Source organism: Aulonocara sp. 'chitande type north' Nkhata Bay, linkage group LG4 (genome assembly GCF_057382095.1).
Source record: "Aulonocara sp. 'chitande type north' Nkhata Bay isolate Kocher_YH1m ecotype deep benthic linkage group LG4, A_spYH_male_GT1.1, whole genome shotgun sequence".
NCBI classification, from domain to species: Eukaryota; Metazoa; Chordata; class Actinopteri; order Cichliformes; family Cichlidae; genus Aulonocara; species Aulonocara sp. 'chitande type north' Nkhata Bay.
The window spans coordinates 32,239,374-32,265,368 of NC_141347.1; the positions used below are offsets into that span (position 1 = coordinate 32,239,374).

The following is a 25,995-nucleotide window of genomic DNA, read 5'->3' on the forward strand; positions in this document are numbered from 1 at the left end:
GCTCTTATATTTCCAGTGTTTGCTCGGTCTTCCCTTTGGTGAACAAAGAGTAATTAATTTTATTTCTGTTTTGTTTGCAGAAAACTTGGGAAAAAAAAAAAAGAACCAACCACTAAATACTGGATGACTAGTCTGAGCAGCTATAGACACGAGCCCCAATCAGACAAAGAACACTGCTGCATAACAACAAAAACACCACTAAAGCGGTTTTTGATATAGCTTGTGTTTACTCCTACTATGCAAGACCATAGTGCTATAAGATTGTTAGCAGTAGAAACCACACTTTCGTTAAAGGTGACCTATTATGTCATTTATTATTCTTGGAGATACGATACTAGAGCAGCTTTAAACGATTCACAGTTTAAAATATACCTTATCTATTTTATACCAACTCCTGCTGCAGCCAGTCAGTTCATCTTCTGTCTGAAATAGGCCATTTCATTTCCTTCCCCACCCTCCCTTTATGATACCTTTCTTCTGAACCAGCTGCCCCTCACAAACAAAAGATTTCAACAGCGTATGAGTGGGGCTTTGTGCGGAAAAGTCATGTTAGAGATATCTCCTCTCACTGACACTGTACATAGCTAAGAAAAGACAGTCAGACAGTGTTTGGAGCTTTTAGCTAACAGGGATCACATGCACATAAAGTAGATTAAACAAAGATTCAAATATTGAGGTTAATGTGTATGTTAACACGTATATTAATATCTTTAATATTAGTTTACACACTCACCGACCACTTAATTAAATACACCTGTTCAACTGCTAATTAACACAAATATCTAATCAGTCATTCACATTGTAGTAACTCAATGCATTTAAGGCTGCACACCTGGTCAAGACAACAAGCTATAGTTCAAACAAAGCAAAAAAAAAAAAAAAAAAAAAAAAAAAAAAAAAAAATGGGGAAGAAAGGTGAGCTCAGTGGCTCTGAATGTGGCAAGTTTCTTGGTGCCACACTGGCTAGTCGGAGTTTTTCAGAAATTGCTGATCTACTGAGATTTTCTTTCCAACCAGCTCTAGAGTTTACAAAGACTGATCCAAAGAGGTGAAAATACCCAGTTCTCAGGGTGAAAATGCTGGAGTATAGGCAGACTGTTGGAGCTGAAACGAAGGCAATAGTAACTCAAATACCCACCAAAGCTGAGGATCTCTGAATGCACAACGCGTCAACCCTTAAAGCAGATTGTCTACGGCAGCAGAAGACCTTAGAGCAGACAACTGAGGCTAAAATTGGCACAGGCTCAGCAAAACTGGACAATCAAAGAGAGGAACATTTCTGCTTTTATATGGTTAGAATTTGGCAAAAAAACCCAAAACAAAACATGCAAGCATAAATCCATTCTGCCGTGTATCAATGGTTCATGCTGGGGGTAGTGTTGTATGGGTGTGGGGGATATTTTGTTTGGGCCCTTTAGTGTCAACTGAGGATCATGATAGTGCTGACTATGTGCATCCCCTTTCATTAAAGTGCATGCGTCTTCTGGTGGTTACTTTCAAATTACCTCTATAGTTAATAAATATCAATCTAAGACCACACTTTCAGGATGTGGTAGAACAGCACATTGCATCATGCCATCATGTCAATATGGACCAAACTCTCTGAGAAAGTTTCCAGCAAGTTGTTGTCTCTATGCCAAGAAGAACTAAACCAATTATGATGGCAAAAGAATCCAAACAAGTACAAGCCTAATACAGTGGCTACTGAGGGGGCATAAAAAAATAAATAAATAAAACCCACACACACAGACTACCCAACAGTCCACTGAAAGCTCAGGGCATATTTCCATCAACAACATGATAACAAAATATCAATATATTTGGACATTTCTGAGTTTATTTCTAAATGTTACAAAAATATACTGAACACTCATTATCACATTTACTAAAGGAAATGTGGGAAAATGAGGAAAACTACTTTGCCAGGTGTAGCACGAAATGAGAATGCTGTTGCTAATTGCATAATGGGAAAAGCTGGATTATTGATAGCAGTTTTAATTCAAGGTAAGAATAATTAGTTTTTGGCCAAACACAACAGTAGCTCTTCTTTTCCAATTCCGACCAACAGCACACTACAAAGTTAAGCCAAGAAAGTTAAAGTTTTCACAAAATATTAACTATAGGTATCCATCCTGGTCTTACAGTGGTCACTTCACTGGCTGTGTGCAGGGATCCAGCTGTGTGAATTTCTGAGACTCTGCTCATAGACATACCTACTGCCCTGCCACTGACATGGTGGTATTTTGGTGAATCTACACAGACAGAGGCATATTTCATGCATGGTTTGAAGTCAAGCTGTTGAACGAGTATCATGGCTCAGGTCCTGATTCACAGCCAAGTATGCTGAGCCAAGCCAACTTTGTTCTTACACATACAGGCACACACAGACAGACACACACTCAGACGCAGTTCCTCTACACACATGCACGCACAGACAGACACACACATATAATCAACACACGCTCAGTAACACCACTAGCTGCGAGCATGAGCCTCTGCTTTCAGTCTATGAGAACCAGCCATTTGGGTCTCCTTTTAAGTAGCTTTGTTTTCTCTGCTGGAAGATTACAGACACCAAAGTGATAGCTTTGAGACTCTGATGCCCGATCTAAGAAGCTTGAAGGAAATGTTTGGACAAAGAAAATAAATAAACAGGCAAAAGTTGCCTGTTTGTTCAATTTTCTGCAGTCTTTACTCTGGGAGAAGCAAAGTGCTTTTGATGGGAAATGAAAGAATATTTGTGCTGTTGGTGCGAAAGCACTGCAAAGATAGTATCTATTAAAGGATCCACTGTGGCTCAAGTCACATTGTGAGACAGAGGGGGGTCAAGCTTGCACTCTGTTTGCTTTGTTGTTTCACCTTCAATCAGCAGTTTTACATATCCGTCTTTGAGTAAATCCAAATTTACACCATTTAGCTACTACAAAACACAGAACTACACAAATATATTTCACCTCATTTCCCTTTTGCCTAACAAAAACCAAATCTCTCTGTGCATCCTTTCTCCCACGCCCCTTCTTCCTTGTGTCTCCCACCGCTGCCTCTTTATCCTGAACCAAGTGCTGCTCATGTGTGTGAGTGTGTGCATGCCCGTCTTGTTCAGTGTGCAGGGAGAGAGCAGCTGGAGCATCTGCAGTCGTCTCCTCTGACAGCAGCACAGCATATGGCAGGGCCCTGTGAAGGATGGGTGCTGTCACCCGGCAAAGTGCTTACCCACCGATGGGAGAGGCGAACCGCGCTAACACCATGAGGAAGAGGAGGAAACAGCTGAACATCAGCACCCCACTCATTTATTCTCCCACCCTAGGAGAGGTGTACTGGAGGAGCCTTGAAGAAAGGGCTTTTACTCTAGCTATGGCCAAAGTCACAAAATATTAATATACTGTAAATCGCATCAAAAATAGTTATTCTGCAGGAGTTAAAGTTTCAAGAGAAAAAAAAGAAAAAGAACAGACAACCAGGTAACACATGCAAGTGCTGAGCTTCATGAACTCATTACAGTTTTATGACACAGAAGTGCATGAAATTTTGTGCAAAGTTGCATGTATAGTTTTGTAAATGATGATAATAATAATTATTATCATTACAATAACAGTATTATTATACTATTATGCTACTACTATTACTACTACTAGACACTTAACCTTTAGATTTTAAAAATTATTTCAGCCTAGGTCTTTCCTGCTTCTAAGCCTCTGCCCTTTTGCTTGAGTATCTTTCCCATTAATGTTGCTTTTGTGGCTTTAAGTCTCAAAAGTTAAAAGTTTGAGCATAAATCTGAAGAAACTTGTTCATTGGACATGTAGTAACAAACTAGATAAAATGGTTCATTTCTGCATGGGAAGAAAATCTTCTTTTCGTAGCTTTTCATGCTAGCACTGGCTATGAGAAATCATACGCAGGTCATTATATTTCTATTTGTAAGTCATTAGTTGCTCTCTGGACTTTTTTCCTTTTCATTTTGGCTTTGTAATAAAATATAAACCTTTTCCATCAGGTTGCACCACAAGGAGAGCTGAGTGCTCAGTCAATCCAGTCAGAACATTTATCAAAGCTGATGATTCATTTTTAGTGTCTCAATCATTCAGGAACACCAAGATTCTCCGATTCTGGCCTCATCGGAGCCCAGTCTGACTGTGACTGCTTTTGTTTTCTTCCTAACGTGGAAATACTGAGCACAGAAACAAGGTTTTGATGATGCTTTGTTTTCTAGGCATTCCTGTTGTTTTTCTGCCTCTGTCACCATCTTCCAGTTCTCTGGATCCAACAATGTGACCAAGTGTCAAGCTTAATCAAACTTTAATCCTGTTAATGATCCTTGAATTTTGTTCTGCCCATTGTATTTAGATAAGTCTCCTCAGCATATAGTAAAGACTGATACACTGACCACAGCAACAGTCAAACTCTAGCATGCAAGTAGACTGCTGTGCGCACACAAACCTGTCATTCCTTGAACCTTCACAATAGAGGTTAAATATACAAAGTCACATGACCACAGTAATTAGAAGTACATGAAGTTGAAATAAACTGAAATTGTCATTTTGAACATGTCTAGTAAACATCTTAGGTGGCCATGAATAAATGTATCCAATTATGGAATGCTCTACCCAACATGCAACACATGAGCCATCTTCACCGCTAGCTTGAAGACCACGGCAGCCAGAACTGTACTATCATATTATGAAGGGTGTTTTGGGTTTTCATTTGGAAAAACTTCCAATTTTCAAAAACTGTGGTTATAGACTGTTTTACTAATTTAATTTTCCTCTTCTGGATCAAACAGTGTGGTTTGGTTATGCTCTTCCTCAACTCCTTTTCACTTCTTATCTCTCTGCAGCTTTCTTCTATGCTATATTTACTAAGCAGCCCACATTTATGATTTAGAATCTTCTTATAATTAAAACCACCTCCAAACCTTGCTTTTTCTCTTTTCTCTGTGGCACTTTCCAGTGATGTTTACAGAACCTGAAAAAATGTCCCCATCTGAAAACTTCATCTCCAGCTTAGCGGTTAATTTCTGTCTAAATCAGACAGCCGCCAAATATGAAGTAGTTCTCAAGTTTACGAGTGTTTGGTGCTTGAATGGGAAGTAAAATCAATGCCAATCCAGGTTTTATCAACAGTCATTTTCCCTCTGCATACTCCCCAGTGAATTGAAGTGATTGTTGCAGGGGCAAAATACAAACCCTGATTGTGGAAAAAAAAGGAATCAACAGGTTCCAGTTTGGTTCTCACACCTGAATCCTGTTTTTCACACGTTTTCCTTTCTAAAATTATATTTGTCTTTTTAAGATTTGACATTTTGACCACAATGTTAGCAATAAAGAAATTTGTGTGTGTACAACAAAAAAAGGCCAAAAATATTACATACTGGCATCTCTATCCAAGGTTAAGACCGAGAAAATGTAGTTTCTGCATGGTGGAAACAGATGCTGTTGTGGTTCATCCTGGCACCATTTCAGGAAGCTGGTATAAGCTAACAAATCTGAATTTGTTAATCTTGACACGACAAAACTCCACTTTTCTGCTTCAGAAAGAGTTAACCTAAATTCTGAGCTGGTTACTGAGTTAACAGACTCTGAACTTAACCTGCTTGCTGGCAGGTTTTCTACAACAAACTGAGTTTGACTACTCTCCTCCTGCGGTACCTGAACCAACTGATTGTGGTTTCGATTCCTCATTCATAAAGTCGCTGTCAAAGCTCGATGCAGAGCAAATCAACTGCAGAAGTTTTTATTTTCACAAACTTGAAAATCCCAGTACTTAACATAAGTGCTAATCAGTAAGATGCTAATTTAAGGATGAAGTCAACTATTACGTCAGATTTTACATTTTAACATTTATTGAAACCTATTAAACATTTACTTAATATTTAAAAAATGTTATTTATATAATTTTATAACTGCCTGAGGTTGGATGCACCCCAGAGTTTATTTCTATCTGGATAACTAATGTCACGGGTCAATTAGTAAACTGTCTTATCTGTTTCTCTGTCATTTTTTTCCACTTGCATTTTGTCCCCGGCAGGTTGAAATTTGAAACAGGGATTCCAGCTTCTATTGAAAATTCAAGTTGTGACCAGTATTAAAAGAATTATTGTTTTTGTATCAAACTTTTATTCTGTCTATGTTTATGGTAGAGCTATACAAGCTAAGTCTCATGCACACTCTTTTGGTCCGATGGATTAAAATGGAGGTCAGATGATGGCTTTCTTTCTCTGCTTAACTCAGGAAAAAAAATACTCAGAGCTGTCGAAACTTACTCTGACCCACCATACTGGAGCAGGACACTCAGAGTTGCTGAACTTTGAGTTTAAAAATAAACTCAGAGTTTGTTGAATACACTTCCTGGAATAAGGCCCTGAAGCCACAGCACACAGGACAGGAGGAGAAATAAACCATATCTGTGCAGCAACGTTAGTTCTGTGACTCTAGTTCTTATGGAGTAAAAGGGGACCACTGTGCCTCTGCTTTTCAGTGGCCAATTTACAATGACTGACAGGTACGTTTCACTACAAACTTTCCAAAACAACCTCTTCTTTCCCCTTTAGTCAATCAAAACAGACTTTCTGATTAACTCTTACATTGTCAGTCAACACGACTCTTCCAGCAGGCAAATAACGGCAGCCCAAAGTTGTTGGGTTTCTTTTTTTGAGGAGCCACTGGTCCTCCCGAGTGAGTCTGGCATTACTCTAAAATTTCTCTTAAGCATCTGCATTACCTGTAGCATGAACAATAGGATAAGCAGTGGTTTGACCTTAGAGCTAGAGGTTACCTGTGTTGCTGACAGGGGAGGAGAAGGTCAGTTACAGAGAGAGAGGGTTTAACCTCCCTTACCTCAGCATCGCATTAAAGGAGGAGGAAGCAAAATGAAGGTAAAAAAAAACAAAAAAAAACAACTCCAAATCCAATCTTGGCCTTTTGTTTTTGTCCTTTATCGTCTTTATTTTTCCATCTTCATCTGTTCTTTACCCCTGTGGCTTGATGCCACCCATTGTGCCCACATTCGCAAGAAGGCTTTTCCTTCAGTCTCTTCTCTCTGTGCCTTCTTCCCCTCCTTTTTATCTCCCCCTGTCCCTCATACTCTCTTTTGACAGCCAACGCAGCACCTTTAATGGGAGCCATCTCCTCATTAAATACCTGCAAGGTGTCTGCAGTGGTTTGGCAGGGATAGAAAGACAAAAAGAGATGGAGACAAAGGAAGAGACAGAGAGAAAACACATCAGCTATTGTTTAGGCACTTTCTGACATGACACATAGACAGACATAGACAGATTTCACTGTGTTAAATTTGAATTACTAATGTCTCTGGAGGCAACTGAACCGAACAGAAAGACCAGGGGGTCAGGAGGAGCGGCTGAGTCAGTTCCCCCCCTCCAACCTTAATCTGGCTTCTTTTCATAGCCTTTTTTCCTCTGACACTCTACTAGAAATACTAAAAGAAGAAGAATTAAGGGAGGGAAAAGAGGAAGGAAGTAAAAGTAGAGAAGCTCAGCAGACGGGTGAGGCAAGGGATACGAAGCAGAGGTGAAGGTAGAATGAGGAGAAAAAAGTAAGAAACTGTGATGCTCCAAGTGGGAGGCAGCAAGACATGAAAGGAAAAGGGAAAGGAGGAGGAGGAGATTGGGTCTGAATGAGAGATAAGATGGAGGGGAAAAAGAGGAAGGAGAAGAGATGAGAGAAGAGAGAAGAGGGAGCGGGCTGGGCTCTGGGGCGATGGGGCTCTCTCAGATGCAGGATGGGACCATCTGGACAAAAGTGGAGCCAGGTCTCTGACAGTAAACACTGGGCATCACTTTCACATGGAAAAAGACCAGGAAAAGAGATTCAAACACCCGTCCACACTTTCTTACCACCATCAACCCACTATGCTCCACCCAGTAGCTAACTCTGCCAACCATTCTTCACACATGTTGGTGAAAAATACTGCCACTCCCCTCAATATTGGCAATTTCATCACTACCACACAAAACACCCCACTTCCAGACTGCCTTTTTTCTCGAATAACACTCCTTTGCAGTATTTTTTTCTTTCAGAATTGATTCTAAAAAACACTGCTGCCTGTCTATATATCACATCTGACTTTCTCTGAGAAAATAAACTCTGTGTGCCCCTCAGGTCACTTAAGGCCATTCCTCCAAATGTTTCTAGAGTTTAAAAAAATGGTTGCTGTTATGCTGATGAAAACTTCCAATGTCTCCATCTTCCATTTATCTAATTTTCATATATAGCACTTTTTCTCTCTAAAATGTGCTATATAAATTTCCGCCGTCCTGCTTGTTCATCAGCGGAGCTGGCTAATTACAGCAGCAACAGATATTTACAGGGGAGGAAGTGGCCACTGAGGACTTGAACCAGCAACCCCATCTCTTTCCTTTCAGGAGAGTGGATGAAACCACACACACACACACACACACACACACACACACACACACACACACACAATATGTATACGATATCACGCACACACACTCAATTCTACCCCCTCCCTCATGGCTCTGGAGAAGCACAACTGCCCCTCCTACCCCTCTGTCGATAAGCCCGGTTTGGAAACACTTTAAACAGACTTGCACGCTGCACCGCTACAAAAAGGGAAAACTTCAAGACATGCTCCCCTCCATACCCGCAGGGTTAATTAGAATTGTTTTAAACAGCCACTGCCATGCTTTTTAAACATTTATGGGGTGCATGCATTACAAGTAAGGCATTAACATATCCGGAAAGTTTAACCTCTTCTCTGCTCCCTGGCTCCATTACGAGTAGCAGAGGGGAACGAGAGAGAGGACAGTTGACCTCTGCTGCCCCCTGTGTTACAGCTGAAAAACAACAAGGGAATTTTCAATGAGGAGCAGCAGCCAGATTTGGATCAGAGGAATCGGAGCCAAGCCACCATGCAGGATGAATGACAATCAGCTTGTATGTTAGTGATGAAAGAGAGAAACCCAGAGAGTATGTAGTACCAATAAAAACATACATTATTAACTAAGAGGGACATAGAATAAGTAGTAGTGACAAAAAAACAACTCAGTGAAATAGGAGTTGTGATCACTTGTGGGCAAAACCACCAAAACACAGGAAACGTAGGTATTTCAGCAAAATTGAATAATTATAGGTTGGACTTAATAAAAATGATATATTCTGGGTTAATCCAAATAGCTCAACTAATAGAAACACAGCTCAGAATATGATGTCAATGTTGAAATATCCCATTTCATGAACAATCATTTTGATAAGGATTTTCATTTTTGGAGGTGCAGCCTGTACTGTGAATGCTTAAAAATGAAGACACAGTGAAATTAGTTCAACAAACAACATGAGTTTTAATGAACAGTTCCACCTCTTACCTCACAGAAAAGAGTTAGTTTGTCATCAGGCAGCAGACCGTTGGCCTCATCCAACAGGAAGTCCCTCCTTATGAACTTCTTGAAACCCCAGTCCTTCCCCTGGACAAAGCGATACGCCCTCTGGCTCTCTGGAAAAGAAGACACACGGACAAACAAGGAGAAACAAGATTACTTGAAGACTTTCACAACGTGATTAAGCTCTGCGTGTGTGAATGTGTGTGCGAAAGAGAAAGTTTGTTATGAGTCATGGCCATAAGCAGCGGAGAAACAATGGCAAAAGAGGCTGGATGCATGAAGTAATGCCTGCAGGGAGCTTTTAACACTTCAGAAGAAAACAGAATCTCTCTCTCTCCCCCGTTTCACTCTCTATCCTCTCGCTGCCACATAAAGACTAGTGGTAAACATGAGACAGAACTGCTGTGCCTCTTTGGCCAAGAAGTGAGAAATTGCAGGGATCAAAGCAGTCCAATTATCATGTGTTTATGGAGTGCCAATTATCTCTAACAGTGGCAGGAAGGATTCTGTAACACTCAGTTGCACTACAAAGACACAGGAAAGGTGGTGGAGTTCTTGTGTGTACAACAGGCACACTGTGGAGGCGGTCACAGTCACCTAACAGTCACAAATACTCACATACAAGGTCAAAACATTAATGGCTTTGAACTGCGGCAGCTACAGAGATCACAGCAAATTAAAGCTAATTGCAGATAGAATAAGGCCAGCCGCTAACACATAAATTTTGCAAGTAACTGAAGCTCTGTTGGAAGAATAAGACACCATTCTTTGGAGAAATTACATCATTCACCATTTTGCTAATGAGAAGAAAATTGCTTCCTTGAGCACTGTTCTGGGATTACTGAGCTTAAGCGACAGACCCTTTTTGTGCATGGAGCCATCACTGTCCATTCCTGTAAGCGCAGACATAACTATATGACATGATACGGTACGGTAATAAATTAAGGTTTTATAGCTGTTTTTTTGCGCGCCTGTAAAGGATTAGATGACGCTACAGGAAAAAGCTCCACAAGCTACAATGAGAGTTAATAGAAATCAGTTTATTTGCCAAGTCCTTGTCATTTCTTCCCCATTAAGATCTTTCCAAGGATGCTCTGTAAGACACAATAAAAATGTAATCATCCATGCTTGAATTGTGCTGGCACTAAGCAGAAACAAGAAGAAAATTTAGTAAGGACACACGGATAAACAAATTGGCAAATTACCAGATGAAATTGTGCAATGCTTGGTCATACTGATAAGAGTATAAAAGCAACGTGTCCCCAGTCTCATTATAGTATATTAGAGCCACGCAGTTTTTGGGCAGTAGCAGTGAGAATTATTTCTTTTAATAAATCATAAACTTTTTTTACGTCTTCTATTAATATTTGTTATGACAACCCATTTTGCCTTCAAATTGCCAGCAATTCTCCTGGGTACACTTGTGCATAATTTTTCAAGATAATTGGCATATAGTTTGTTCAAAGTATCTTCTGTGCATTCAGATTGTTTCAGTGACTTCTTCCTCTTCATGTAACCCAGACTCACTCCACAATACTGAGATGAAGGCTTGGTGGAGTCTCTGTGGAGACTATTACAGGAATCCTTTTCTTTTTTCGTGTCACTGAAGATAGTTCTTTATGACTCTGGCTACGGAGATGTACTTGTTATCATGCAACAGAACGAACACAGGACAGCCAGAACGCTCCCTGATGGTATTGGATGAAATACCACCAGGTATTGCAAAGTGCAAGAGTGTTTTACATGAACCTAAATAGACACATAGATTGTATAATCCCCCAAATTGCTTTGATAGATGTTAGTTTTGCACCGTTTTCCAAACACAGTCAGAGTATGTTCAGTTCATTATGACCCAATCTGCCAAGAGCTGTGCATTGTCACAAACTAACAAGATATTTAGCTGGGGGTAGTTTCTAACAGGACAGGTGCAGCTTGTTAATTGTAAAACGCATAGAAATGTAGGTCTTACACATCTATGTTAATTGTAGGCCTACAGTTGCAGTCTGGTAGAGAGTTGTTATAATGCACACAGGATTCAGGAACTGACAGGCAGGACTGTAAACCAGCCGACAATAGTTCAACATTGAATTCTTTCGCATTCTTCTAAAAAAATAAATTACATCACTTTAAACTGGAAATGCCTGACTGACAAACATTTATTTCTATACAAGTGTAAAAAAAATTTCCACTGGATTTGTTTAGTATGGTCGACCACTCAAACAGCCATGTGCTAGAGCACAGCTTATGGGAACATGGTGAAAAATGTATGCACTGTCCATGATCCTGAAATTGGTTCATTTAATACAGTGGTCCCTCGCTATAACGCGGTTCACCTTTTGAGGTCTCGAGAATTTCTTTTTTTTTTTTTTGTGCAATTTTGCGTTGTGTTCTGCCTCCTGATTGGCTGTAGACCATCGTCACTCGATCTCCTCCGTGCCGTGTCTCCTGTACAGTACAGAATGCGTTCAGCTTGTCAAATTTACATAAATCCTTGATCGCTAGCAGTGTGACTCTGAAAAGTGTTGCACTGTATGTTGGTAAGTTTTCTCCCCAACAAACACAACAATGCCGATGAAACATTTTGCAACGTCAAAGGCACCTGTGGTAGCATCTAAAAGGCAGAGGAAGATGCTAACCATCGCACAAAAAGTTGGACTTTACCTTATTTTTCAGACCATAAGGCACATTGCATTATAAGGCGCATTAAGCAAAACAAAACAGTCAGATAAATTTTTCTCAACTCATTCCTCATCGATGTTGGATTCTCTCGCAGCTGCTCAATTTCCCCATGTTCTGGACCTGAAAACAGGGTTCGATCTTTGGTTTCATTCTATAATACTGGACTTTCTGCAACGGTTTGAACTTTGAGAGTGTTTAAACAGGAGAGAAAGTGTGAAAAGGTTCATGCCTGTCTGAGAAAAGTGTATAAAGTGTGTTGTGATGAGTTTTACAGCCTTAAAATATCTATAATAATTGTAAAAGAAATAACGCTGGCTACTTCGCAGATTTCACCGGTCACGGGTTATTTTTAGAACTCCCGCACTAAATGAGGGACCGCTGTATTTTGCTCCAAACTTTCGGACCAGTTCAAAACATCAATATGAAACATGGGTCACTATAAAAACTTCCCATGCTTGACATCCATCCAAGGCCTTATTATTTTCAGGATCGGGTCCAAAGTTAACATTGTCATCCCTCTGTTCTCCTCATTCTTCAGCCACTTTGAACCCCACAGCACAGCCTGTGGAATTCTTGCCACAGAAGCCCCAGCATGTTTAAAAGAACCAGACATAAAATCTGGCCCAGTGTTGGCAAACCTAACAAATAACTTTAAGTTGTATGAGTTGAGAGGTGGACCTGTGGCACTTCCAACACCTCTTTATCAGACTCTGTTGGTAGGAAACCACCACTACTAACCAGGATCTACCCTCAAGCTTTTGCTCTTTCAGGCATGCTCTGACACAGCTGGTAGACAATAAAAACCTGACCCTAGCGAAAGTCGTAAAGCTTTTTATACCAACAATGAGAACCATCAGCATCTATTGTCCAGACCTGGCCATGCATTTTCATTAACTTATCTGCGAACAGGTCACAGGGGCAGCAGATTAAGCAAGAACGCCCAGACCATCCACCTCCTCCAGCTTATCTGAGGGGACACTGAGGTGTACCCAGGCAAGCCAAGAGACACAATCTCTCCAGTGTGCCGTGGGTCTGCCCCGGGGCCTCCTTCCAGTGACCTGGACATATTGCATACAATGTTGATTTTTAAGAAAAACAGAGTCAGAAAATAGTGAACAGAATCCACCTAAGCTTGAGTTCTTACAAAACAACTTCACAAATGTTTTTAATCTCAATCCAACTAATTTATTCAGTACTTTAAAAGGGTTCAGGTCATCACTGACATTTCAGACTTCTGTTGAACTTCCAGGCATATTACATCCACTTAAAGTCAACATTAAATTTAACTTTTAATGCAGATGACGAAATGTGCTAAAAATAACCACTGTGTCACTGAGACCTGGTAAAACAGCACAGTGAAAGTCTCGTGTTGATTCCAGCTGACTATAAGATACACAATTGGTTTTTTAGGCGTGGGTTGCAGCCCTAAACAATTCCAAATATTAGTCGAGCTGCATGTAAAATCAAATGTTCAAATCTGTCTTTTCCCTCACAACTGCCCACTGCAAAGTATGTTTGATGTCCGGTCGAGCCATGAGTAGGTATCATCATCCTGTATTCTGCATCCACAGTCAGAATCTCTTTTGCTGATGTTAAAAAGCCTAATTCCAGCTTCATGTCCAGCCAGACTCTCCCAACAATGTCCAGAGGTAAATGTGAAAAAGGCTACAGCCACCCCATAAAAGATCATGTCTAAGGCTCATACATCTGCAGGGTGTATAAACTTAATGTGTATACACTTGCCACTTCAAACAGACTCCTCTCTAGCCTACTCTTGCATAGAAACCCCAATAGGAGATCTGCTGACAGTTCACAGTAGGAAGCACTAGGATGAAGTGTCAATGCTACTGTAAGATCCTGTGTCTAATCCCCTGTTTGGATCTGAGAGAGCAGGCAGCCAAAGAGGGGATTGGCGGGGGAGTGCAGTGCATATGCAGTTATTCCCACCACTGCTCATGCAGGGGGTCCTTCACTGTAATCCTCTGCCTCTGGAGGCTGTGTACGCAAAAGAAACTGACAGGAATCCACATGCAAACCGATACACAAATAAGCTTGACTGAAAGTCAATTCACAAAATGTATTTATGCACTTTACAAAGCTACTTTATTCATTGTTCTCCCAGCTGAACAGTTACTCTAAAATCGACTGAGGTTTTTTTTTTTAAGCCAACGGTATCTCCAGCAAAGTCTAGCAGGTTTGAAAACTGTGTCAAACTTTTGCTACACTGTACCTTTTGTGGCTGGGCTGAGACAAAGAATTAAACTTAATGCAGGTATCTTTCACAGGCTCTCAGTAAAATCTTCTTTCTTTAGTGACTTTCACCCACTCTTATGTCCTTTAAACATGTCTGATGGCTCTAGCATGTGTGACCCAGATGAAGCCCCAAAGCACAGAAGATACTTGTGAAGTTGTGTTATTTGGGTAAGTAACAAGACCAGTGACGAGTGAATAGTTCCCCAGTGGCAGTATCTAAAGCTAATCTAGGGGGTGAGGAGAAAGGCTGGCAGCAGGAAGAGATGGGGGGGGGGGGGGGGGGGGAAGAGTGAAGAGAGGTGAGAGGGAATGCTGGAAAGAAGCCCCAGCAGACTCAGTGAAAAGAGAAAGAGAAGTGTGATTTCTTCAGTGTTCAGCTGTGACAGTGAGATGACTGTGGGTGCATGTGTGGATGTGTGCATGCATACAGGCACCAATGATGACGGCTTTGTGTGTGCTGAGCTCAGCTAATGCCATGCTATCATCTCCACTGGGGCATCAGAACACTGCACTGGCAGAGAATCAACTGCAGGTCAGATCGCTGGCGCTCACTCTTTCAGTGAGCTGGCCAAGGTGGTGGGAGTGCAGCCACTCTGCCAGAATACCAAAAAGAGCAGGGCAGCGGTGGAGGGAGGGGGGTAGGTAGGTGCAGCTGAGAGATCCGTACACATTTAGTGGAGCTACACATACCTCTTAATGTTCGGGGAAATTATAATTCAATTCCACACAAGTTTGCTTTTCCTCCCCATAACATAACCTAATTAAAAATTTAAAAAAAGGAATTGGAGGTGCATTCACTTCCAATTTATCAACAGGGAGTGAGGCTGTCGAAGACTTCTAAAAAGGTTGGGCCTTTTTTAATTAAAATCAAAATTTCCCCACGCTACTTTGAATTATATATTTACCAGAAATGAATCCAACCGGCAGTGATTACACAAGCCCATATGGCTATCAATACCTTACGTTATTAGACACACTTGGGGTATTAGACATACTCTCCACCTTCTACATTACAAATTTCAGTGCCCCAAAGACACAGGTGTGACAAGAGTTTTTCATTTTGAAACTCTTAAACTTTGAGATATCCCTGGCTTTGTGCTGAATATAAAGTCTATGTGGACAGCTTAGGTTTCAGTAACATACCTCTTAATGTTCGGGGAAATTATAATGAACTTGTATGAAAAAACAAAAAAACAAAAACACACTTTTAACAAGTATGAATCAGCAACAAGTGGAGATAATTGTCAAGTTTTTAACAACGCCGCAGTTGCACTTCGATATTTCACTACCACTGAAATTTCTCACCCTGCCAAAAGAGAATCTAAGGTGATGCTGAAGGTGAGAAAAATGATGTCTAAACTGGCGACAGCGAGAGAAAGACTAAAGGGGAAGCCAAGCCAGAGTATTTAGGTGTGCAGGACATCCATATTCAGGCAGAAAACTCAAGGGTACGATTGGCACACAGAAAGAGAAGGTCGCCAGAAGACAAGCTGGCATGTAGAAAAATAGCAGCTGACAGAGCAGCCAGAGTCAACATCTCTCTTGGTGTCTGTCACTTTTCTGGACTTACTTTTTACCACTCAATTTTAGCAAAATCCCACTAACCACAACTTATAATTAACAACAGACTATACTGATCCATTGTTCATGCATTGACTGTTCAAGGACAATTAGTCTAGTCTTCAGTTAGCAGTAATGGGCATTCTACTAGCTTTTATAAAAAGCTGAAAAATCGAATGTAAAACGTTGCTCCCATTTACACACTGATTCAAACTGGCTGGCATAAAGAGATATAAACGTGACAGCTGTTCACACAAGAAAATCTAACCTCTACTAAAGATCGAGCTCTATAAGCTAATGTCAGCACAAACTTGTCTATTGACATTCTTGCTAGCAATGTCAATACAACCTGATTATATAAAGACTGACCAATAACTTCTACTCTATTACACGGTGCTCCACTCCCCCCACACAGAATGCCTGATCGCCTCTATCAGTCACTGAGGGCAACAGACTCTGACAAGTTCACATCCACAGCTTCAGTTAAATGAAACCAACATTTCTCATTCTTAAATTACAATATAAAGCAGACCACAGCCAACACACATGAGCTCACTTAGCCTTTGGCTACAACACAACAAAACCATTGTCTGTAGGGGAGATTTAACATGGAGACCATTTGAATACAAAACAGCTTGCGGCAATGGTTGAGAACTTTCCATCTCTCCTCTCTGAGCTGTCAGAACAGGAGTCTGCAGGGGGGCAGCTGTTTTCTCTGGCAAAAGGAGGAGGGGGGAGGACGGAGTGTGTGTGTGTGTTGGGGAGAGGGGGGAGTGGGGTCAAAAGACAACTTACAATCCACCCAGTAGCCTCAGAGGGGAGAACCAGCACATTAAGCAAGAGAGAGAAATGATGTGGCCAAGTCTGGTGTAGGAAAGGGGGTGGGGGGGGTCTGCAGCTGATGTTTGAATCTATCTCCATTATTAAGTACAGACCATCAGAGGATCCACAGACAAACACCCTCTCTAGTGAGAAGCTCAAGGGCTGACTGATGCAGATCGGGTGTTTCATTAGATAATGTCAAGCAAATCCGTCATAGTATATCCTACACCCTCCTGTTATGTACTGCAGGAATATTCATATTTTCCATATAAACAAACCCAAAACATGGGAATGAATACATCTGTAAAAATGGAAAATATAAATATGTCTTTACTTCTCCAGTAAGCTAAAAAATATATATATAAATGGAAGCAAAGTTAAGATACTGGACTTACTCTACTTTAAGTTCTCACTAGTTTTTCTAACCATTTCTTCCTTCTATTCAACTATCCACATTAAAAGAAATATAACCCAATAACTATTATATTAAATATGGTCCCTACAGGAACACAGTATAGAGGCAGACAAATCACTGTCCTGCCACAAACAGTCCACAGCCGCTCAGCTTTCTTAATTAAGCCAATTTGTTTTTATTTGACTTTTTTTTTTTCCTAGAGGCCTGGATTAAATTGGATTCTAAATGATCCAGAACCAATAGAGCAATCTTTACTACCATATTCTTAGACACAGTGCTTGCTAAAGTGTCACAAATATGCTGGCAGTTGGGTAATTTTCTCCATTGACAATGCAAGTGCAGTGGAGAGCCTAGGTTTCCCCAGGGGGAATGTGGGAAGATTGTAGGAGGGCATATGGCAAGAATGGGATGGGGTGTGCACCATGGAGCATACCATTTATTACAGAAAGCCCCTTGAGACAAAAAGAGAGCAAGAGAGTCAGAAAAAGAAGATTCTTTTTTACTTCACTTGGCATTCCCAAAATTCAGGTTTTCTCTGGCGATTTAAGGGAGCAATATTACCAAAATTGTAAGGCCTTGAAATTATACATCTCCACAGTCTAATTATTACTTCTACCAAAGAAAAATCCTCCATGCAAAACTAAACTATAGATCACAAAATACCTAATATCCAGTATAAGCACTACAAGAGAAACTCTTCTTCAGTCGGCCACTCAGAATTAAGATTTAGTTTTCAAATAGTGATGGAATTAAAAAGGATAAAAGAGAAAGAAAACGAATTTGTGAGTGAGAAAAATGGCAAAGGTCTAAGTGAGCAAATGAGGTACCTAAGTTCACATGGGGGAATGTTTCTCAGCAGGAAAAATGATTTCCCTTTCTACACAACCTGCACCGCAGGGTGTTGTACACAACTTCACTGCATATGCCTCTCATTCAAACACATTTCCGCCTCCCACCTCTTCTCGTCTCTCTACCTCCCTACCCACCCGCCCCGTCTTCCCTCCTCCATGCTTCCTGTACAGTGAGCTGCAGGGTACTGGGAGAGAGGGAGGCAGCCAAAAAGCCTGATAACCAGGAAGCGGTCACATCTGGCCCTCACTAATTCAATTCCACACAAGTTTGCTTTTCCTCCCCATAACATAACCTAATTAAAAATAAAAAAAAAGGAATTGGAGGTGCATTCACTTCCAATTTATCAACAGGGAGTGATGCTGTCGAAGACTTCTAAAAAGGTTGGGCCTTTTTTAATTAAAATCAAAATTGCCCCACGCTACTTTGAATTATATATTTACCAGAAATGAATCCAACCGGCAGTGATTACACAAGCCCATATGGCTATCAATACCTTACGTTATTAGACACACTTGGGGTATTAGACACACTCTCCACCTTCTACATTACAAATTTCAGTGCCCCAAAGACACAGGTGTGACAAGAGTTTTTCATTTTGAAACTCTTAAACTTTGAGATATCCCTGGCTTTGTGCTGAATATAAAGTCTATGTGGACAGCTTAGGTTTCAGTAATGAATTTGAATATATTTTTCAGTGTCAATTAGAACAAGTTAGGATTTCAGAAAATAAAACTGGACTCCCATGTATTTTTAAATGCTTGTTAGTCTTAACTTCTTGTGCCGGTGAGGGAGGGGTCATGTGTTTATTATCATGTCAAAGCTCCTCATATAAAACATAATGTTACCATCTTGATCACCTGTATTATAAATATGTTTTCTTTCATCAGTGTGTGCAATGAACTTGCAATCTTGTTGCTTTTCAAATAGTTTCTTCGAGGACAGGGTCTACGATTCACATGCAGACAGTTGGTGTCTTTAAAATAATTTGACTGTGTCAGCTATTAGTCTCAGTTTGCGATTGAATGGGGTCAAGCATCAATGGCATTTAATGGTGAGCAATTAGATCAGTGAAAATTGCAAATATGTTGCCATCTACATACACAGAAATTCACACTAACAACTTAAATTGAGAGTATAGCCAGAACCTCATTCAGAAATCCCTCCACAAATACTGACATAGTTGCTAGAGATTGGCCATTTAACTGCAGACTATGCTTTTATAGGAATATAACCAAAATGCAACCAGTTGGCAAAACTGGTGTCTTATTGCAAAGAGATGCATCACAGATGAGTTGTGCCCAGGTAGACTAGCTCAGATTGATTGCAATGTGTTGCAATCTGTCTGTGTTTATGAATTAAAAAGGAATTCCATGCTCTTCGTAAATCTGTCTGAATGTGGCTGCAGTCAGTCTGAGTCAGACTGTGACTGTTTGGAGACAGGTTTTCTTCTACAAAGTGATCTGTGCAATCACCTTGTGACCAAAAGGAGTCACCTAAAACTTGAGGATGTTGCACACTCAATCTCTGGTAAGCCAACAGGTCGTCACGCCTACTTGAAATCAGTCACCAAATTTGAAAACATTCACAAATCAACGATTTTTTTTCCAGTCCAAGGAGGTTTTCCTATTTTGACTGAGCCATAAGGCTATATAAATAAAACTGACTGCCATTGTTTAGGGCCTGGTGATTCTGACTTACCCATGGCTTTGGTCTCCTCTCCCTTGGCATTGAGGATAGAAAACTTAAACTTGGCACGCACTTCACTTTTTGGGCAGCTAACCAAGAGGAGGTAAAGTGATAAATAGTCTTTGCTCTCCTCATCCAGACCTTTAGGATTCACACGCAAACACCTAGGGGAAAGAAAGGGAAGAAACACACTAGTGAGACCAAAAAAAGAAGAGAAAAAAAAGGACAAGGGGGAGTATCAGTTCCTGGAAGTATCTGTAATATTTGTAAGTGACAATCTGATTATTCTTAGATGAAAAGTATTGGAAATTATTGACAATGATTTTTACTTTTCATCTGATATGTACTTTAAACGGTCGCTTCTATGCTCCACTTCAGCTTTTAAATGTGTTTTATAATGGCACAAAAACGTCTTCCTCATCAAACACAATCAATTACTTAATCGATTTATGTTTTAGCCAGTATGAAGCAATTTCTCTTGATTTCACAAATTCTCAAACAAGTTGTTAAAAATCGAATAATGTCCTTATTCACAAAGCAACATTTAATTGAAGCTTTAGACTACATCAAAGCACAGAAACCACAGCAGTTAAGGCTACTAAAGATCTGCTTAGCAGCAGTCTCAGACTACTCTTCATGTCCAAAGCTATTGTCACCAAAACCCTCCAGTATCAAAGGAAATGATGCTCAAAAGTAAACCTATAATCTGTCTGGTGCACTATTATGTTACTCTGACAATAAGCCAGACAGACTCACACTTGTAACATGGTTTCAGGGACAGTGAGACAATACCACTGTGAGGTAACCCACTGCTGTGCCATGGTTGGTTAATGATCCCATACACTTAAACAAAGCCACAACAGCAATAACGCAGTATTATAACTCATAAGGATCAGGATCCGTCACAATTTGCAGGTTATTGCAGGTAAAATGCCAAGCACAGTTTGGATGAAGACCTGTTAGGTGATCACCGTGTCTATGTTTGATTCGATTCTGACCAGGAGGAGTAGCGATTCTTGTGACATGTGGCTGTATGGGAAGACTGACAAATCTCCAGAGGCGCTGTCACGGCATAAATTCATCAGATAAGCTAAAAACATATTTTGACATTATGAAACTTGTGAATAAATAAAATACATAGGATTTAATATATTTCCTAGTCACTAATTAACCACGGTATGCATTAAAGTGGAAGATATAGCCATTAAAAGGGTATTTTTTTAACAAAGTAGGAAGCAAAACCAATATAAAGTTTCACTGTACTCACAAAAACCCAATAAACAACACCTGATTCTAATACTCCCAATCTCCCCTCAAAGTCTTCTTCTTTGCTTCCAGCGAAGCTACTTTTATTACAATGCACCTGAAAAGTCATGTTCCAACACCTCACACGTGTGCATCAGGAGTTCCACCTTTGATCTCAAACTTGTGCAGACTTCTGTGTCAAGCTGACCCAACCTTTATGTCAAGGATTGTCACTACTAATATGAGCCATTTTCAGTAGAAGTACACAGTGTCCATGGTGAGATCCGTGATCAGCAGTAAGCTCTTTGGGGTATTTTCGTTTTTTGTTAGTTTTTTTTGTTTGTTGTGGGAGGTTTCCCTTCCCCCTGTGCTTTTGGGTGGTTTGGGGTTTTTGTTTTTTGGGGGTTTTTTTTAGGGGGACATTTAACCCAAGATCAGACCGACTGTTGAGGGCTTCAGCAGTAATTGAATAAGGAGCCTGAGGGAGAGCATTCAGTGCAAAGTCATGACCTGTGGTGCGTGTCAATTGTACACCAATGCACACAAACTGAACTTTGGCCACAAGCACAGTCATCACTCATCACCCGCCATACTTGTCAGATCTAGATCCTTTCGATTCTCCTCTTCCACAAAAACAAATGCAAGTTGAAGATCTAGAATCCTTCACAGACGTGAAATTGGTCTGAACAGCAAGAGCATCCTCGAAAAAGTAGTGTTATAGGCGCTGCCGAATTTCACAAGCAGACTGGAATCGGCCAAATTGAAATGAGGGTAAATCCAGCAGAGTTTTATAGTCAGTAGTGGTACAACGTAGTTGAGCAAAGAGTCTGAGCTTTCCTAATATTTCAATATGAAACCGCAATAATTATAAATAAACATCAGAAATCTAAAATAAATCACAGGAAAAAAGGGTCCTCAGCAATGCAACAGAAACCAGTTTCACAAAAGAATCATAGCTTTGTGTTTGCAACATATGGATTGTTTGTTGCACAGCCTGTTACAGTTTAAGTAGCATCAAACACTTTACCATGGCCATATGGACTGTTAAGCATCTGGAAACTAATTCTGGAAATTATTTAATAATATTTTACGACATTATATGAATTACTGTAATAATCCTGGCATCACGTCATAGTCAGCTGCCAAGTAAGTCTTACATTTTTCAAATTAAATAACCTCTACTTAAAAAGTATTATAAGGTAAAAGAAAATGAAAAGAAAAGCGAACCTGGCCTGAATTCTTAACAAGTTCTTATTAATTCATTTATGTTTGTCTCTAGTTTTTATTGTACAACTTGGGGGGCTGATCTGCAGTGCAGTGCACTGGAAAAAGATGCAACTGAAAAAGAGTTATGCTACAGATGGTTAAAATAAAAATAAATAAATAACAGAATCGTTCACCCGGAAACAAAAGACTAATTAAGTCATCATTCTTTAACATGACACAGTTTGCATCCAATTTAAACAAGCAACTTACATAACCCAATGTGACTACTGCATTGTTTTATCCCAGGACATAATCATTGCCTTCATCCCCCTAAAATATCTTTGGCCACTACATAAATGCATGAGATTTTAAATGAGTGACCCTGACTTATGTGGAAATGAAATCACTGGCATGTCATACTTAACACAAATGTTTGATGATGTGGATCCAAAAAGTACTCATCAGTTCAGCCATCTACGGAAGTCAAAGCATGACAGCCCAGTAGCTGTTCACTTAGCCAGTTTGTACAGCTGCACTCTCGGCAATTAGGTACATTTCCAACACCGGATGGAATAAGTCTGTCAAGTCATTTCAGGGCAAACTAGTACAAAATCAAATCATATTACTGCCTTCAAAAATTTAGCTTTGACAAGGATGGATAAGCACTGTAGCACCTTAAACATAACAGTTTTTTCTTTGAACATTTTTTGCCACACTTTGCAGGAATCAAACAAAGTCCAAAGCTACGATCTGGAAAATTCAGCATACATTTATCCATTTTCCCCTGGTCAGACTGTGAATATTAGCGGACGAAGAATTATAGAGCAATTTTCTGTGTACCTAGCCACATCCTCCACATCCCTCAGTTCTTCCTGGGGAGTTGCCAAGATGTTTCAAGGAAAGATGGGAGGTGTGAACTGCTCAAACTCAACCTATAATTTTAAACACGACAAGCAGGAGGGTGCTCATCTCAGAGCAAAGTCCCCTCATCTCAGAGTAAAGTAATCCAATTTAAATGTGGGTTTAACCTCAGATCAATTCATGCATACTAACGTGTCATGCAAGAAGGTTAATTTTAATTTCAAAACATATGCTAATAAACACTGCAAACACAGACACGTTAAAAGGCACAGAGCAATGATTGATACTCCACGTGTAGAAGCACGTAGATCACGTAAATGGTAAATGGTAAATGGCCTGCATTTGTATAGCGCTTTTCTAGTCCATAGGACCCCAAAGCGCTTTACACTACATTCAGTCATTCACCCATTCACACACACATTCACACACTGGCGATAGCAAGCTACATTGTAGCCACAGCTGCCCTGGGGCGCACTGACAGAGATCTAAGTTGAAAATCCTTAAGACGACTTCTTGAAAGGACATTCTCCAAAAGCACTCTTAGAGCAGGAATGCTGTACTTTATATGTGTTAGCTAGAATGATGAGACTTTACTAACCATTTGAGTTTGTCATTGGCTCCTGAGGAAAAAGTGGAGCTTTTGATGACCTCTCCCATCTCCTCACGACAGAAGCTGAAGTTGTTGATGGTCCACATGTAGGAGAACTTCACCACTTTGATCTGCATAGAAAAAGCACAGGATCGGCTGAAACCAGATCTCCTTTTTTATATATTTATCTATTCTATATGGGTAAGTGGTCTTTGGTCAGCCAGGACTTCAAAACCGCACATCAAAACTGCCTTTCATCTTAATAAACACTGACAACAAACGAAGGGAAAGAAGAAAGGATAATGGAAAAGTAGCCACGGAAAAAAAAAACAAAAAAACAATTTTTCAAGGACGTAGCAGAGATGAAAAAACAGACATCATCAATAACATACTTTATCTAGCTTTGCTCTTATCAGGAAAGTGTTATCTGAGCTAGTAAAGCCTACACTGCAATAACTATAACAAATACAATTTCATAGAACAGATAACCATTAAACAAAGAAAACATGTAAAATGAGATCAATTTTTATTTAAAAAAATAAAAAAAATAAAAAAAATTGGCTGGTAATGTAGAAGCCATCAGGGAAAAAGCATATCAGCAAGCTAGATTTAATATTGCACAAATACCAAAAAAGTTAAAAAAAAAAAAAAAAAAGATTCACCATTAAAGATTAGCAAAAGCTGCACCAGGCTGATTAAAGCAAAAGATACATATTGTGTAACACTGTTCAAGAACACCTTTATGGCTGAATTACTCCTCCAATTTAACACTGCACCTTGTAAGTTTAGAGAACTTTTTTTAACATTCAAAATTGATGCAGCAGAAACAGCGATATCGCCACCTTGTTAAAACACAGAACCTAGTTCACCCGCAATATAGCTCAACGTCTGACAGTTTATCTAGTAATCTGGGTGTAAATTATAGTAGTAACTGCTAATATAGCCTTGAGCCTCTAGCCTCAAGCAGAAATAAGAAGCAGGCAACAAAAATCTCTTACCAACAAACCAACAATGTTTGAAGAAGCTTGAAGCAATTTGTCAGACTGTGCATAGCCAATTCTAAAGCAAAGATTGTACTTTATAAATGATGAAGATAATTTTGCTTGCATGAATCAAACTGACATTTGATAATCTACGGGCAGAAAACAACAAAAGGAGGAACCGAAAAAAAGAGTATCTCAACCTCCTGACTGCATGAAAGCATCCAACAAAAGGGACCGATTACCAAGTAATTACCAAATTACTAAATTCAGTTCTTCTGGGGTAGAATTAGATTGTTTTGCTAAATCCAGCCAGGTAGTGCATATGGTACTGTGCAAAAGTCTTGAGTCAGGCCTCATTTTGTTATATTTTGCCTCCAAGGAACCAAACGTTCTTCTAATTTTTAACGTGGTCTTGAGCAGTAGTTCTCCTGGCTAGTTAATCATAGTTTCATTTAAAAATTAGCTGCTTTTTAACTTATTTTCAGACCAGAAAATATGAACATTTTCACCTGCATTTTTTTTTTTGGTTTGTTTGTTTAGTAAGTCACTTAACTTGACTCATTCAAGCATAAAAAAGGAACTTAACAAAAGTGATAAAGCAGTGTTGTATCTACACATAACAGGAAAAAATGGCAACAAAGGGTTTTTAAAGGTGCTATGTAGCAAACGGTCAGGAAAGTTAAACCTGTAAAAAATGCAGCAAAAAACAAACAAACATTGTTTTATAATGTTTTTGCAACACCAAGTTGATTCCCAAAGAGCTATTGGCCATAAAAGTGGCCAGTCTAAAAACCACTTGCAGCCACCACTGCTAACCCTCAGCCTCCTAGTGGAAACACCTATGGTATCAATTTCAAAAGTGACTGCATTCAGAATTTGCCCTGTGACCTTAAGATAAAGGTCACCGGGATTCAAACCTGTCTGAGAATTTTAGCAGCTACACCTATTGGTACCAAAACTCCTACGCTACCTCGTTATGTAATCACATTTTAAAAAAAGCTGCTTGTCCACGTTGCCTGCCCGTCTAGTGGGGATATAATAACAATAACTAAAAGTCGTGTTATTCAGCAAACACCAGACACAGGACCTGAGAAATGTATTTGGTCCATCAGTTGATTGATCTACTGTTTGCTGAACCCTTATCAGAAACAGTCTCAGTGCAAATGTGGCTGTCAGAAAGCAATTTTTAAGGAAGCGAAATGAGAAGAAAAAGCTGAGGTTTGCCAAATTACACAAGAACTGGGCTGAAAATCAGTAGCAAAAAGGTCTTAATGAGTGCTAAATCCAAATTTCTAATTTTTATATCAAATCATTTTCAAAATGTATTAAAGAAGTCAGAGGAGAGGTACAACACAACACAGAGGTTCTGTCATCCTTTGGTGCTGCATTTCAGCCAGTGATCTCGTCAGAAACGATGGAATAATGAAAAAAGAAAATATTGTCAGATTTTGATTCATCATGCAATACCCTCTGGAAACTGTCTGAT

At 39.8% G+C, this 25,995-nt stretch overlaps 1 protein-coding gene across 4 annotated transcripts in view; it reads right to left on the reverse strand.

Annotated features, from left to right (window-relative positions):
• The window catches only part of spop (speckle type BTB/POZ protein), a 99,133-nt gene that overhangs the window by 26,044 nt on the left and 47,094 nt on the right, over positions 1 to 25,995 (reverse strand). For all 4 annotated transcript variants that reach the window (XM_086289960.1, XM_086289958.1, XM_086289961.1 and 1 more), the window contains 3 exons: positions 23,536 to 23,657; positions 19,638 to 19,789; positions 9,344 to 9,471 (listed from right to left, as the gene is read on the reverse strand). In XM_086289960.1, the coding sequence (XP_086146086.1) occupies positions 9,344 to 9,471; positions 19,638 to 19,789; positions 23,536 to 23,657 (402 nt within the window). The remainder of the gene's footprint in view (positions 1 to 9,343; positions 9,472 to 19,637; positions 19,790 to 23,535; positions 23,658 to 25,995) is intronic.